This window comes from Choloepus didactylus, chromosome 17, assembly GCF_015220235.1.
Source record: "Choloepus didactylus isolate mChoDid1 chromosome 17, mChoDid1.pri, whole genome shotgun sequence".
Classification (NCBI taxonomy): Eukaryota; Metazoa; Chordata; class Mammalia; order Pilosa; family Megalonychidae; genus Choloepus; species Choloepus didactylus.
Genome location: NC_051323.1, coordinates 20924779 through 20939531, shown reverse-complemented (window position 1 = coordinate 20939531; position 14753 = coordinate 20924779). Strand labels below are relative to the sequence as shown.

The following is a 14753-nucleotide window of genomic DNA, read 5'->3' as shown; positions in this document are numbered from 1 at the left end:
ATGCAGGCGGCGGAGAAAGACCCCTGGAAGGCCCCCCGGGGTGGCCTGGCGTGCAGGTAGGCCGGGTGGGGCCCTGGGCGCCTCCCCGCGCCCCCGGAGGGGCAGGGCCTGGAGCGGGCGGGGGCCGATGCTGCGGGAGAGGAAGCCCGGGGAGCCGGCCCGGGGCCCTCGGCGACAGTCGCCAACGCGTTTCCCTCTGTCCGGCCAGCCCTGGCCCCGCCTCCGCAGTCGCCTTCCCGCGCAGGTGCCTGCCCTCGGCCACGCGGGCGCCCCGCTCCCTGAAAGGGCACCCCGCGAGCGCGTCACCCCGCCCCGTCCCACCGCCCCCTCCGCGCCCACCCGCGTCCTCTGCGTCCACCTAGTTCCGAGGAGTGGGACCAGGCGCCGATCCGGAGCGGCTATGAGTTGTGCGCAGCCGCGGTGGGCAACGTGGAATGGTTGCGGTTCTGTCTGAAACGGGACCGTCGGGAAATAGCGACAGATGGCAAGGTAAGGCCTTGGAGTGTGGGGAGGAGGACCCAAGTACCACCCCCAACTACCCAACCCAGCAAAGAGCTCCTCATATGGTGACCCCTGGTGAAGATCTGACTGGAGCTCCCTGAGATGTTCTTTTCCATGTAAGTCATCTTCAATCGCTTTCCAGCCCAGGGAGGGCCGTGTGGGGACAAGGAGGTAGGGTGAGCTGAGGAGCACACACCAGGAGCTGGTAAGGGGTGTGGGTTACTCCCACAGGCACAGGGAGGAGGTAAAGGGTAACTTCCAGAAGTTGCCCTCCCTGTCCCCACAGGGCTTCACTGCCATCCACTTCGCAGCCCAGCAGGGCAGGCTTGCGTGCCTGCAGATATTGGTGGAGGAGTACAAGTTTCCAGTGGACCTGTCCACCAACAGTGGCCAGACCCCCCTGCACCTCGTCATCCACAGGGACAACAAGACCACGGTCCTCCCCTGCCTTCACTACCTGCTCAAGAAAGGGGCAGCCCTCAACATGTGAGTCCAGCCTGCATCAGGAGTGGGGCTGGAGGGGGGCAAACAGGAACCCCTCTTCCATGCAGGACAGGCAGAAAGGTGGGTGGAGGTGACAAAGATTGGGTCCCCCATGGTGCAGTGGTTGAGAGATTGGACTATGGGGGAGGAGAGACCTAGTTCACATCCAGCTTTGCCACTGGCTCACCGAAAGTGGGACTTTGGGCAAATTGCTCAACCTCTAAGCATCAGGGCTGTGGTTCTCAAATGTATTCTGCACACTGGAATCACCTGGGGACTTTAAAAATTCCAATGCCTGTGTCCCAACCCAGAGGCTATGACTTAATTGTTTGGGTGTGGCCTGGGCTTTGGAATGCTTAAAACATCCCTAATTTGGGAACCAATGCCCTAATATCTATAACTAAAGTGGGGTGGATGGTGGTACCCATCCCGTGGGAGAAAATGTCTGGAAAGTACATGGCATTTAGGACACTTGCATTCATTCAAAATATTTATTAAGCATGCACTGTGTACCAAGCACCGTGTCAGAGCTGGGGAATATAGCAATGACAACACCAAAATGGTCATACTGCAGAAGTAGACACTAAATGAACAAACTCATAAATGAACAAAATAAGGACAGAGTGTGTTAAGTGGCCATGCAGGTAATAAACACCTTTGAGGAGGTGACATTTCCACTGGAACCAAAAGACTTGAGAGTGATCCAGCCCTGCAAAGAGCCAGGGAAAAGTGTTTCAGGCAGAGGAAACATCTCGTGCAAAGGCCACGAGTGGGGAAAGTGTGGGGCAAGTTCAGAGGAGGAGGTCGGAAAGGAGGCAGAGTCAAGACCATGCAGGCCTTGGCCATGGCAAAGAAGTGGGCAGGAGGGTTGGAGGGTTGGTGGTTTAAGAGGGAAGAAGGTAAGTGAGTGGTCTCTGAGCTCCCAACTCAGCTCTCCTTCCAGTGGTTCTTAATTGTCACATGCCTCCTATAATCAGACTTGTACTATTCATTTAGTCTAATACCTGCTACTACAGTTGGGGAAATTTGAAGTACAGAGAGGGGACCGTCACTCTGTTTTGTTGGCAGAACAGGGCCTGGAAGCTGATTTGCTCACCTATCTGATGGACAGGTGCTCTTTGTCCTTCTTTTTTGTCCTTTCCCCCGCTGGTGGGGCCCTCCACAGTCAGACATGCAATGGCTACACCCCCCTGCACCTGGCAGCCCGAGAGGGCCTGCTGGCCTGTGTGAAGGTCCTGGTACAGAGTGGTGCCGACGTCCATGCCCGAGATGCCATGGGCTGCAAGCCTTACGACCTCTGCAAAATACGGAACCACCGTGCCTGTGCCCGGTGAGCATGTGAGAACCAGCCTCAGCCTCCACTCTCCTCCCTCCTCCTAGTCCTTCCTTAGGGGCCCTCACCCAAGGCTGAGCCTTTAAGAGGAGGGTCTGGGAAGCCAGGTGGACTGTCTTCTATGAAATTGGGGATAAGTCTGTTGAGGAGGCCCCCTGCTCAGAATATTAGCCCCTCGGGGCTTTCCAAGGTCCTCACCCCTTTGGGTTGAGCACTGTCCTCCTTTATCGCCCTGGGGCCCTGGGCTCCTCAGCAGAAGGGTGCTGATGAGGCCATCAGAGGACCCCTGGGCAGTGGGGGTGGGTCACTTTGCTCACCGGTGTCTGGCAGCTCCCTCCCACCTCCACCCAGGCTCTCAGCAGCTGGCCGTCCTCCTAGCCCAGGGTGTTGCTCAGTCACTGTAGGATGACAACCCCCCACCTTGGCACCAGGTTCTTGAAGGATGCCATGTGGAAACGGGACAAGAAGGACTTTGCCCTTGAAATGGGGAAGCTAAAGAAGCTCAAGCACCAGCTGGCCCTCATGGAGCACAGCTACCTGATTCAACAGCAAGTAAGAAGTAGGCCAGGCAGGGGCGCCAGGCATCAGATGGTACACAAGGGTATCAGCAGAGGAGGCCGTGACCCATAGGATTGGTTAGAAGAGGGGTTAGCATACCCACCCAGAAAAAGCCTTCCATATTCCTCATACTTTGACTGAAATTTTACCATTATAAGCTACTCCTTTCAGTCAAAAGTCTTATCCTATGTTAGAAAGCAAATACAGCTTAAATGAGCAAGTATATATGGAAGCCCTCCTTATTCCCTGCCTCCTGCTAGATGAGGAGACCCAGGCTCTACCTTTAATGGGACTTAACACTCTAGTTAAAAAAAGATCCATCCTTCCTTCCAACAGACACTGAGCATTCACTGTGTCCTAGGTACCTGCTAGATCCTGAGTTTCTAAAGATGAATGAGATATGGTTCCCACACTAAGGAGCTTATAGTCTAATAGGGGAGGCAGGTTTAATTTTCCCATAGAGGAAGAGGGACCCAAAAGGGACGATGCTTGAGAGGAGTCTGTAAAGATGGGCAACTGCTGGCCACATGCAGGGAAGGGTTAACCAGGCAGAAGAAGGAACAACCCTGTAGAAAGGCACAGAGGCATATGGGAGCATGGGGTATGCAGAGAAGTGCAAATTCTGTATGGCTGGAAGATCGGTTGTGAGTTGGAAATTGGCAGGCTAGAGATTTGGCAGGGGCCCAGATCATGAAGGACCTTTGCTGGGTAAAAAAAAAGAAGGGAAGTAACTGAAGGATTTAAAGCAGGTGTAATTACATAGGATGCCAGAAACAGAAAAGCCAGGAGGAAAGTGTTGTGCATAATAAGCGAAGTCCCAAGGTAGGGAAAGCTTCAGGGCTGGCTAAATCCAGGACTCCTGCTCTGTTCCAGCTCCATTTCTCTCCAGTTTTCTCTGCCCCACCCATCTCTGTTGTCGGTGTCACCCTGTCCCCACGATCCTCACATGAGTTCCTGTGGCTCTAAACTTCCCCACAAGGCCCGTGCAGATCTCCCTTCATTGCTCACTGACCTCAATTGGATCATGTGTCCATTCTTGTTCCAATCGCCAAATCTCTTAGGCCCTCCAGGGGATCCAGGTTAGGACAGGCACCCAGGGCTGAGTGGGAGGTCAGTCCCTATCCTGGGCCCTAGCATTATAAAAGTGATACTGCCCCTTCTCCCTGCCCAGCAAGAAAAAGGCTTCCAGGATGGAGGAACCACTGGTAAATTCTGCCTCTTGTTCAGATTAAGACACAGAGTGGCAAAGCCATATGCTGACAGACTTAGGTCTGGGGCAAGGCTGGTGGAATTAGGATGATTGGCTTAGCCTAATCAGAGCCTACCCCTAAAAGCTGGGTCAATCTGCAAACCACCTGATTGCTTAGGAACAGAGTCCGGGGAGTGAGACACTGAGACAACAGGTTAGGGGGCAGGGAATGGGGGAGGAGGTTCTGGGACAACAGGTTGAAAATTCAACTCCAGTGGAGGCAAGGACAGAGAAAGCCCAGCCTGGAGAGCCAGCCAACTGTACCCTTCTGAACATGACTTCTCAGGGCCCAGCACTTTTAAGAAGCCAGTCTAGATTTGCCCCATCCAGTTTCAGGCATTCCACATCTTTCAGCATTCCCCTTCCAGGGTTCAAGGTTGCAGTTTGCACTTCTCATTGCCTTTACCCCCATCAAATCAGAGACTCTCTTGGAGCAGGACATATCTCCACTATCAGACGGGGGGCTCCTTGGGGTGGAGGGATTTGTCTCCACCATCAAATTGGAGGCCTCCCCTATGCGAGAGGCTTTGTTTCCCCCACCTGCCCAGTGGCTCTTTTAGGACAAACGTCTCCCCTATCAGAACCAGGGCTCCCAGTAGACAGATGTATTTCCCGTCAGACTAAGGAACCCCTAGGGCGGGGACTGTATCTCACCCATCAGGTGGGAGGTTTCCAGGGGCTACAGCTGAAAAGCCTCCCTCCCCAGGCAAAGGGGGAGCAGCTCTCCGCAAGTCTCGTGCCCTCTGTTGCTGCAGAAAGAGTACAAAAGCCTGACTGACGCGAATTTCAAGAAGTGGCTGCATTGCAAGCAGCTGCCCCCGGGCCAGCTCCAGACCCCTAACACAGAGCAAGAGCCCAGAGCCCTTCCTAGGACCTTCCCGCGGTTCCTGGAGGCGCGCCTGCTCCGCCAGGGGCGGCCCACGGAGGTGCTCCTGCCCATCTACAGGCCGTCTAAGTTCATCCGGGCCGGTCCGTGGAACTTCAGCAACAACCCTGCTGGATCCCCGGCCACCCAGATCGGCTGCTCGCCGGGTATCCGCTTGGGCGTGCATCCGGACCCCAGCCAGGAGTGGGACTTCCGCGGCTTCGTGGAGCTGAGGCCCGACGGGCGGGGCGGCGCGCTGCTGCGCACTGCGGCCGGCCACCGGGTGGCGCCCGTGCCCCGGCTGCCCTTCGAGGTGCTGGTCGGCGAGCTGTACCCGTCGCTGCCGTGGTCCCGGATGAGGGCGCCTCAGGGCTTTTGCCCCGTCAGCATGAGGAACGTGCCCCGGAAGCGGCACTTGGGCGACGACTCCTTCTGGACCGACGCCCTGGCCATGAACCTGCGCGAGACGTTTGACGATGCCTTCCTGGCAGCCCTGCGAGCTCATCGAGGGCTCCCTGCCCTGCCCTCCCCCCAGAGCCCTCCATAAAATTATTTTGGTGACCACTCACGCTGAGTCTGCCCAGTGAAGGCTGAGGTGTGGCGATTCCATGCTGTGGCTGGGAGGAAGGGGGAGAAGGCGTGCACCCAGGCGTCCCACTCCCAAGCTCAAGGGTAGGAGCCCTCTCCCCACTCCAAAAAGGCCAGATCCCTTCTCTCCACAAAGAAATCTCTTAGGCCCTCCAGGTGATCCAGATTATGACAGGGACGCAGGGCTGCATGGAGGGTCAGTCCCTATCTTGGGCCCTAGCATTATAAGTGATACTTTGGTGTCCCCACTTCCCCCTCTCCCTGCCCGCCAAGGAAAACCCTTCCAGGATGGAGGGGCCACTGGTAAATTCTGCCTCTTGTTCAGATTAAGATACAGAATGGGGTGGGGGCAGCCAATCTGTCATTCTGGCATGGCTTCCCCATTACTGTGGGTTGCCATCCCTCATGCCCAGCTGTCGCTGAGGTTTCTGCAGTTCAGCAAGGCACAGCTGGCATATCTGGGGAGAGGGAGGCTCTGTGGCTTCAGTGTGAGACTGTGAAAGCACCTCCAGGAAGCTATCCTCGATCCCCTGCTATCCCCCTGTATCCACCACTACAATTCATTCATTAAACAAACATTTATTGAGTGTTTTCTGTATGCCAGGCACCAAGCCAGGCACTGTTGATACAAAAATTGAGGGACAGTCCCTGCCCTCAAGGAGCTTACAGTCTAGTGGGGAGACAGACCATCAAGTGGGCAAGTAATCCCAAAGTGATCTGTGTGGTGGGCTGAGGGTGGGGTGGGCAGGAGACATTCAAAGTTTCCCGGAGGAAGTGAAATCTCTAGGTTGAGACTTGACAGACAAGTAGCCAGGGAAGCGGACAAAAGGAGACTCAAAGTGGCAAGAGGGAACCGTGGGCCCTCTGGATACAGGAGGCTGGGACCCAGAGTGCAAGACAAGTGATGAGGCTGGAGAGGCAAGCTGGGGCAGGACAGCATGAGTCTTCCAAGCCGTGCTAAGGGGCCTGGACTTTATCCTGAGGGCAGTGGGGAGCTAGGGAAGGTTTTAAGCAGGGAAGCGACTTGAGCAACTCTGCCATTTTGGATAACTCTGGCCATGGCATAGAGAAGCAGCAGGAGGCTGTCACAGTAATCCAGGTGAAAGCTGATAGCAATGAGAATGGCTCAGATCAAGAGATGTTAAGGGAGTAGGCTTAAGCGTTACAGAGATTGGATGTAGGGGCAGAAAGAGAAAGCGGGAAGAGAAGGCAGGTTCCCAGTCTGACTCTTGAGTGACCTTGGGGCCAAGGCAAATCCCAGAGAGGGGCAGGTTTGCGGCAGAGCAACACATGCCATTTGGGCCATGAACTTGAGTTGTCTGTGCACCCAGAAGATCAGGAGGAGGCTGGGGCTGGAAGTCAACTCTTGATTCCTCAGCAGAGAGTCCTTGAAGCCGTCAGTGTGGAGGGACTCCCAGATGGAGGCCAAGACAGAACTGAGACACCCACTGTGCGTGGGGCAAGTGGAGAAGCAGCCTGCACAGGACACTGGGGAGAGCGGCCAGAGAGGTAGAAGTGTGGGGCCACAGAAGCCAGGAAGTGCAATTCAAGACACAGGGGCAAGCTCAGCCATGTCAGATGCTGCAGAGAGGCAGTGAGATATGAAAAGTGTCCTCTGGATTTAACACAAGGCCACTGGCAACCCCCTTGGGAGCGCTGGCAGTGGAGCGAATGGAGGCGGACCAAGCCATCCGGTCAGAAGTGAGGAACAGAAAAGGGGAAAACGAGGGAGAGCAGGGCCAGGTGTTGACCTGTTGGCAAAGATGACTTTTGTCTCTGGTGTTCTCTAGCTTGTCCTTGTCTGCACAGTTGAAAGGGCCTGGGAGTCTCATTCCCACCGAGAGAAGACCAGACTGTGCTGCTCCTCCCCAGGAAAGGGGGAGGCTGGCAGTTTTCAGAGAACAGAACATCTTAAAGTCAAGGAAATGAAGCGCTCTCGTGGGCCTTCTGGCGTGATGGAGAGGAAAGATTTAGAAGCACGGGGGTCATCCCAGTGGCTTAAAGGTAGCACGCGTGTGCAGTCCACTCCACACCTGCCAGCCTCACTCGGAGGCACAGGATGTGGCCAGTAATGGCTCCCGTGGGGACCTCCCTCTCTTAGGTACTGCTGAGTACCTGCAAGGCACTGTAGTTGGAGTGCAAGGTCAACAAATGCTGGTTTGTGCCCAGAACCTGGCCCGCCTGCTTGGAAGGCTGAGCACCATCGCCCCAGGAGCCAAGAGCACACAGAAGAGTGGGCCAGCTCTGTGGGCACCCACAGTGACAAACAGCTTCTCCCAGCAGCCCCATTTCTTCAAAAATAGGCTGGAGCCCAGGCTGCCTGGAAGCCAATTTTTATTTTCAGTTTCCCCTGGAGCCTGAGACAGAATTCAGCCTGAAACCACTCCTTTTCTCCAGAGGAAGATTTATAAATAGGATACTGCAGATGTTCTTCTGAAAACCTAACCCAGTCTTAAACTGTCCCGTCGCCCACCCCAGCTTGACAGTCATGGAGCCTTGGGGAAAGAAAAGATGGAAGAAAATGGAGAGGCATAAGAAAGGCTGCCTGAACCCCCCATTTCCCACCCTGACCAGGCTCTGCTCCTCATCCTCACCCCCTTCCCAGTAAGGGCCACGAGAACGGTCCTTTTGGAAGGCAAGGCTCAAACCCAGAGAAGGAGTCCCTGGAGCAGAAAAGTCCGTCAGGCCCAGGGCAGAAGGTCAGCAGGAAAAAGGAAGATGAACTTTCGGGGTATTAAGGCAAACAGTGCCACCTAGAATCTTTATTCAAATGGGAATCAGCACTTGGACAGAAATCACAGTTCAACAGCAAAAACAATTCCTCCTGCAAGTGCCAAGCTATGGCCCCTCCTCAGGGCATCCGCCCGGAGAACTTGTCACTGTCTGCTCTCCAGCTTCACGAACCCCACCCTGCCTGCCCTAGCAGAGCCAGAAGCCTCCTAACCCACCATGGAAGGGTAAGGGGTGGGCCATGGGGGGGCTTGGCTCCTGAGCGACCAGCTGGACCACGGCCTCCTGGCTAAGCAAGCTCTGCTGCCCTCCCTGGTGCCCTCTGAGGTTACAGACTCCAACAGTGCCAGGTCTGAGCTGAGCCAGGCCCCTCGAGGAAGATGGGGGTGGATGCTTCTGGAAGAATCCAGGGGAGGGCCAGGGCTGCAGAAGGTGCCTGTAGGGTTCAGGGCCCCCACGTGCTGCAGAGGCCCAGGGACCCAGCTGCCCCTGATCTGGCCCCTGCATCCTCTCCCCAACAAAGGGGGGGGCAGGCATCAGTATATCTTCTGACGACTGGGTAGAATAGCCTCTTTGATGAAGGAGAAGATAACGAGGATCCCTAAGCGTTTGCCCCGCTTGCCTTTGGTGAAGTAATTGGAGACCACGTCATCTGTGGAGACACAGGCAGGGAGATAAGTGTGAGTGTGAGTGAGTGAGTGTGTGTGTGTGTTCCCCCCAAGCACAGCCCATGTGTCTCCATCAAAGGACTCAGGCCTTGCTGGCGTCCCCCACCTTGGGTCCTTTACAAACCCCTTCTCACCTCCTGGCTGCATGGTGGAGGGCAGGATGTTCTCCCCAGCCGACAGCGACACAAAGAATGCAAACGGGATTATCCACAGACAGAAAGTGAAATAGGCCAGGACCTGGCAACAAGAGAGGCTGAGAAGAGGATGTCCCTGGAGCAGCCAAGGCTGGGTCAGGGATGGTTACTGTGTGTCTTAGAGAGGAGGCCAGGAGGGCATAGGGGGCCACATGCCTGACCTCTGATGGGGCCAGGAGGCAGGACTCAGGAACAGGACACCCTCGGACATGGAGATGATTGTGGGAAACGGTAGATGACTTAGGGTGCGTTAGGAAAAGCTACTCCTCTGAACTGAAGGAGGCAAATGAAGGGCAAAGTCGTGACTGACCCACACTGCCCAAAGAAGAGACTTTGTTGTTCTCTGGGGGTCCAAACTGGAGCAGCAGGGTGTGGAGAAATCCAGAGGGGAGAAAATCTTGGCAGGTTACTGGGAGAGCTTGGGCTCAGGGCTGCAGCCCACTGCCTGCCCCCTGAGGTCTGTGGCAGACAAGGCACCCCAGGGCCCCTTCCTGATCCCAGGGTGGAATCCTGGGCAGAGGGACCCAACGTTCTCACTAGGGGAAAGCAGTGCCCTCCCTGCTCAGCCAAAGGCTCCCTTCTGTTCCTCATACACATTGCTTTCTAAAACCTAAAATCATCTGTATTATGTTTTTTAAACATGTAATTCTTCAATAGACTCGGAGTTCCAAACCATACCTAAGTTCACAAAGCAAATCATGCAAGTCCCCTTCACTCCCCCATCCCTGTTAATAGTTTGATGAACTGAATACTTCTTACCTCTGAGAAAGGATAATATTCCTCTGCAAAAAACTGAAACGCGAGGTAATGATTCACCACCACTAGCCCTGTTGAGGAAATGGGGAGTCAGTCAGTTTACGGGGATAACATAAAACTGGCCTTTTATCCTTCAAAAGACCCTGGGAGTTGGGGATCTCAGTCCTGACCTTACCCTGGCTCAGAGGATGACTCTGGCCAAGCACCCTGTTCTCCAGAACTCGGTCTCCCATCTGTAAAATGGGGAGAATCAGTCTCAGCCTGCTCACTGCAGAGGGCATGGAGAAGAGTAGAATTCAAGATAGTAAGAGAGCTCTTTGAATGTTTTAAAAATGACTCTCCAGTGTTACATAATTCAAAGCATCATGATGATTAACCTAGTTTTTAGTGGACCTGAGTCCTGAAGAGAGCTCTCCCGAGGGTGGTGGATGGAGGGAAGTGATGGGTGTGCAGATTAGATACCCCCAAGAGATTCCACTCCAAACGGGGCAGCAGGGAGAAGGCCTCCTCAAACACAGAGTCTCGTCCCACAGGAACAAAAGGGCATGGTTTGCTAAATGCTTTGAGATACAGTCTCAGGGTTCCTCAAAATTCTGGGGGCAGAGGGTCCTTCCCCAGCCTACCCCAGGCACTCTAGTCGGAACTGGTATGTTCTGGACCCACAGTTCCTTAGTGTGCAGCTCTGAGCTTCTGAGGATACAGGTTGCTCAGAGACAGGTGACGTGAAGAGCAGGCCCTGGGAAAGCTACGTACCACCAAACCAAACCCCCCTCACACACATCTCACAGCAACTGCATGTATCTTTTCTCCTCGCTTGCCTCTGCCCTTCTAAGGCAAAGACCACAGCTCTGCCATGCCTAACCACATTGTAGAGCTAAGTGATACCACAAGATGGGATGGTACTGGTGCCCACAAAATCTTTGGGGAAAATTCTCTCAGGTGTCTAAAAAGCAGGTCAGGGAAGTGACAAAAGCGAGCCAGGGATGCCTGCTGCTGTGTGTGTGGTGGGAGGCACCTCCTCGCTGGGAAGATAAAGAAGGAGCCTGGTCTCCAGGGAAGGGCACCCACACAAACCCCTGCTGAACAAATTCTTTGACAGAATCCCACCAAGACACTCAGAGAAGAGCCCAGTCCTAGCTTTAATACCATACCGTTCAGGTAGATAAGACTTTCTTTCCAGGTTCTCCCAAGAAACAGAAAAGCAGTTCTACAAAACTTCAATTCACCTGAAACCCTGACCAAAGGCCATGATGACCAGCAATGACTAACAGGAGAAATAAATGTCAGTTCTGATAATCAAATACTATCCAAAACCGTTTCCGCAAATATCCATAAGCATCTACTATGTGCCAACTGAGTCTCCCGACAGTTCTGTCAGGAACAGCATCATCTTTGAACAGGTGGAGAAGCTAAGGCCCAGAGAGAGGAATTGACTTCCTAGGGAGAAGTGGAGCAGGGAAGAGGCAAGAAGGCTGGGGTCCTCCAGATGCGTTCCTTTTCTCTCAACCACAAGGAAGCTGCTAGCACAAACAGTGAGAATCAGACTAGAAAGGGGAAGCCCTGAGGCATTCACACCTCCAGGCTGAGGGACAACCAGAAAACAAAGCTGCCTCTCAGGGGGTCTCACAGCCCAACCAGGCTCTAGTCTTAATCGTGACTTTGGGCCACTTCCGGCTTCCCCTGGTCAAGGGGCTTTTTTTGAAACTGCAACAGCCCAGATTACTCAACCTGGGGCACTAGGGAGCCAACCCACAACTCTTCTCCCTTCCCAAGATCTTCTTCAAACTAACCTCTCCTTCTTGCCTCATCATGTTTCATCCCCATCCCTCACCCCCAAATTCTAGTCACTAGAGCCAGCGTGGCCAAGGCTCCTCGAGTGTCAGAACCCCATTGGCCCAACCAGCCTGGCCACCCAGAGGGCCTCAGTGCCCGGCCTCCTTTCTCTTAATCCCCCGTCAGTGCCCAGGACTGAGCAGAGCACATCCAGCCACCTCAGCTGCCTCCCGTCCTCCATCCCCTCTCACCACACGACAGGATGAAGTTAGGCGAGGTCAGCATGATGAAGGGGAAGGTCTGGAGGAGGCCAAAGTAGACGAGGTTGGTGAAGAGGCCCATGCCAATCATGAAGGTGGGGAAGCGCTCAAAGACGTAGAGGCCAATCAGCACAGCCGTGGAGAACTGAAACAACCAGAGGCACACAGTGCATGAAGCCTCCTCCAGGCAGCCTGCCTGGACTCACTAACCACCCCCCCCCGTCCACTTTGGGCAGCACTAGTTTGACTTGTTCATGCTTCAGTCTCTCCTTGTTTTACGTCATAGGTCCAGCCTTCTCAACTGAACTCTCAGCTCCCAAACAGCAGTATTTCTTAATTTCATTTCTCAAAGTTTTTTTGACAGGAACCCACAATGAGAAAAATATTTTACACCAAGACCCAAGCATACACATACATATACATGATCAAAGTTTGAATTTCAACTCTGCGCCATTTTTTTTAAAATGCTGATTGTGACGGAATTGATTGTATACTCCAATAATGAATCATGCCTGCAGTCTGGAAAACGTTGTTCTGAACGACTTACAGTTGTCAGTGCTTAAGAAATGACAGTTGGTTGCATGAAGGTCTAATTCCTGAACCAACACGCCTCCCAGCTGGGCCTCTGAACCCAGAGCTGAGGGCTAGTGCCTTGTCTCCACCGCTGACTCCCAACTCAAGACCATGCCCAGAGTGGAAGTGGCTGCTGACACCTTGTGACTTGAGGGGCACTAGACTCCTGCCCCAATGTGCCCCCTAACTCCTAGCCTTCCCTGCAGCTGGCCAAAATCTATTCATCAGCAGTCACTCCCGTGGCTTACACAGCAAAGGCAAGGACCATGTCTTCAGGAAGCCTCCCATGATACCTGGGGAGGGAAAGGCCAGCCCCAGTGAAGGTGGACCCCTCTAGGACAAGCTATTTGATCCGATTAGAGAGGGTGGTGAACATGTACTCCAAGCTGGCTGTAAGTTTTCTCTCTGTACCAAATGTGTGAGCAGAGCAGGGGCTTGAGAGGGTGAAAGGTAGCCAAGGAAAGACATAGCCATGTCCTGTCATCAGAGAACACGCACTCAGATGGCACTTAAGGGACTGAGAACTAGGTCTATAAAGAAGCCACTTGGGGAAGGAGAACAGGGAAGATGTGGGGCCAGAAGCCAGGGGACAGGACAAGGAGATAAGGGGTGGTGCCCTCAGGAAATAGAAGGGCCGGAGGTCTCATTATCCTCGCCAAACTTGCCCTTCTTCCTCCTCTGGGGATAGGACAAAGGGGGAAGGGAAAATACGAGAGAAAGCTGCCACTTACCCAGATCATGTATTTTATGATCCTGCTGGTGGCCACGGTGTATTCTTCTATCAGTTCTGCCAAGTAATAAAGTCCAGCGGCTGCAGGAAAAGGGAGAGGTACATGCAGAGAGAACATTTGCCAAGGAGGGCCACTCCCACCATCCTGGTCATCCCTCTCTCTGCAGCTCAGTCCCCATCAATCCTTCGTGACCTGAAAAGGTCAACAAGCCAAACACTTGGGGACCTTTGTACTTGGGGCACAATGTTTCTGTAAACCTACCATTGCTCTTAAAAAATAAAGTTGAAAGGGAGGGAGGGAGGGAGGGAAGAGAGAAAGAATCAAACAATCCATGTGTTGCCCTTCCAAGTCTGGAGAAGTTAAAATTTTGTCAGGGCAACTAAGGAAAGATTTCATACAAGCCGGTGTTTGATGCCTCAGCACAATGCTAACCTCTGGCCCAGATAAGCAGAACTTCATTCACTCATTCAATAACTATCTGTTGGGACTGAATATGGCAGGCACCGGGCTGAGTGCTGAAGATACAGTAGAACATGACAGACAAGGTCCATTCTCTGATCCAGCTCGGGGGACAGTAAGTAGAGAGGGGTGGGTGTCAGACGATCTCAGAGTGAGAAAGGCTACTTGGCTACTTTAGGGCGAGTACAGGGCATCGCTGGAACATCAAACCCCACGAGGCTTCCCGAAGAAGGTGAAAATTCAGTTGAGATCAAGAATAGGAGCTGGCCAGAAGGAAGCGTCGAAGGCAGAGCGCACAAGTAAGAAGGGCCAGAGACTAAAGGGCGGCGGTAGGTGTTGGGGAAAGTTCGGCGCGGTCTGCCCGAGCTGACGGGAGGGGCAGCGGTTGGCGGTTCGCGGGCAGGGGCACCTGAAGAAGCCTGGTGGAGCGGACCTCTGTGACAACTGGAGGATCCGCGGGCAAGCCGGGCTGCTGGGGTCAGCAGTAGGGGCAGGACCGGACGGGACTGGGGGTGGGGTGGGGTGGCGGGGAAGAGCGGCCAAGACCCGGAGCGCCGGGCAGGGGTCACCCCGGGTCGCTCCGGCAACCCCGCGATGCGACCCCCTGCGAGCGCAGATGCCGGGTGGGAGCCCCGCGCGGGCCGGGGTCGCGCACTCTCACCGACAGCCAGCGTGATGAAGGCCACCTGGATGAAGAGCGACAGCCAGCTCAGCACGTACATGAACCACATGGCGCCCCAGCCCCGCCCGCCCCCCGATCGCCGGGACGGGCCTGCGTGCTTGGGCTCCGGCGACACGGAACCGCCGCCGCCGCCGCCGCCGCCGCCGCCGCCGCCGCCGTGTCCCCGCCCAGCCGACGGCCGGAGGACCGTGCGCTGCCGCCGAGAGGAGCCCGGCCCGAGCGCCGCCGCCGGACATTTTCCGTCTAGCGCCGCCCGCCGGCGCGGAGGGCCAACCGCTGCTGCTCCGTGTTGGGGCCGTACTCGCCAAGCCTCCGGGTTCCTGCCAGCTGCACAGAACCGACCGTCGGCG

The 14753-nt window shown here is 54.8% G+C and overlaps 2 protein-coding genes across 2 annotated transcripts; one reads left to right on the top strand and one right to left on the bottom strand.

Annotated features, from left to right (window-relative positions):
• ANKRD53 (ankyrin repeat domain 53) lies at positions 1–5579 on the top strand. Its single transcript, XM_037806607.1, has 7 exons — positions 1–56; positions 209–244; positions 363–489; positions 788–987; positions 2150–2314; positions 2749–2869; positions 4880–5579. Exons 1-7 carry the CDS (start codon positions 1–3, stop codon positions 5534–5536), a joined length of 1362 nt encoding a protein of 453 aa, XP_037662535.1. The 3' UTR covers positions 5537–5579.
• A 561-nt stretch (positions 5580–6140) lies between these two features.
• TEX261 (testis expressed 261) lies at positions 6141–14537 on the bottom strand. The gene is made up of 6 exons (XM_037807357.1): positions 14383–14537; positions 13263–13342; positions 11950–12103; positions 9929–9996; positions 9110–9212; positions 6141–8959 (listed from the first exon to the last, which is right to left on the bottom strand). The coding sequence occupies exons 1-6, from the start codon at positions 14450–14452 to the stop codon at positions 8844–8846; spliced, it is 591 nt and encodes a 196-aa protein (XP_037663285.1). The 5' UTR covers positions 14453–14537; the 3' UTR covers positions 6141–8843.
• Between the last annotated feature and the right edge of the window lie 216 nt (positions 14538–14753).

Coding starts and splice junctions, on each gene's coding strand:
- ANKRD53 (XM_037806607.1), top strand. CDS start 1: ATGCAGGCGGCGGAGAAAGACCCCTGGAAGGCCCCCCGGGGTGGCCTG. Junction 245..362: donor GCAGTCGCCTTCCCGCGCAG/GTGCCTGCCCTC, acceptor GCGTCCACCTAG/TTCCGAGGAGTGGGACCAGG. Junction 988..2,149: donor AAAGGGGCAGCCCTCAACAT/GTGAGTCCAGCC, acceptor GGCCCTCCACAG/TCAGACATGCAATGGCTACA.
- TEX261 (XM_037807357.1), bottom strand. CDS start 14,452: ATGTGGTTCATGTACGTGCTGAGCTGGCTGTCGCTCTTCATCCAGGTG. Junction 9,213..9,928: donor AATATTATCCTTTCTCAGAG/GTAAGAAGTATT, acceptor TCTTGTTGCCAG/GTCCTGGCCTATTTCACTTT. Junction 8,960..9,109: donor CTCCACCATGCAGCCAGGAG/GTGAGAAGGGGT, acceptor GTGTCTCCACAG/ATGACGTGGTCTCCAATTAC.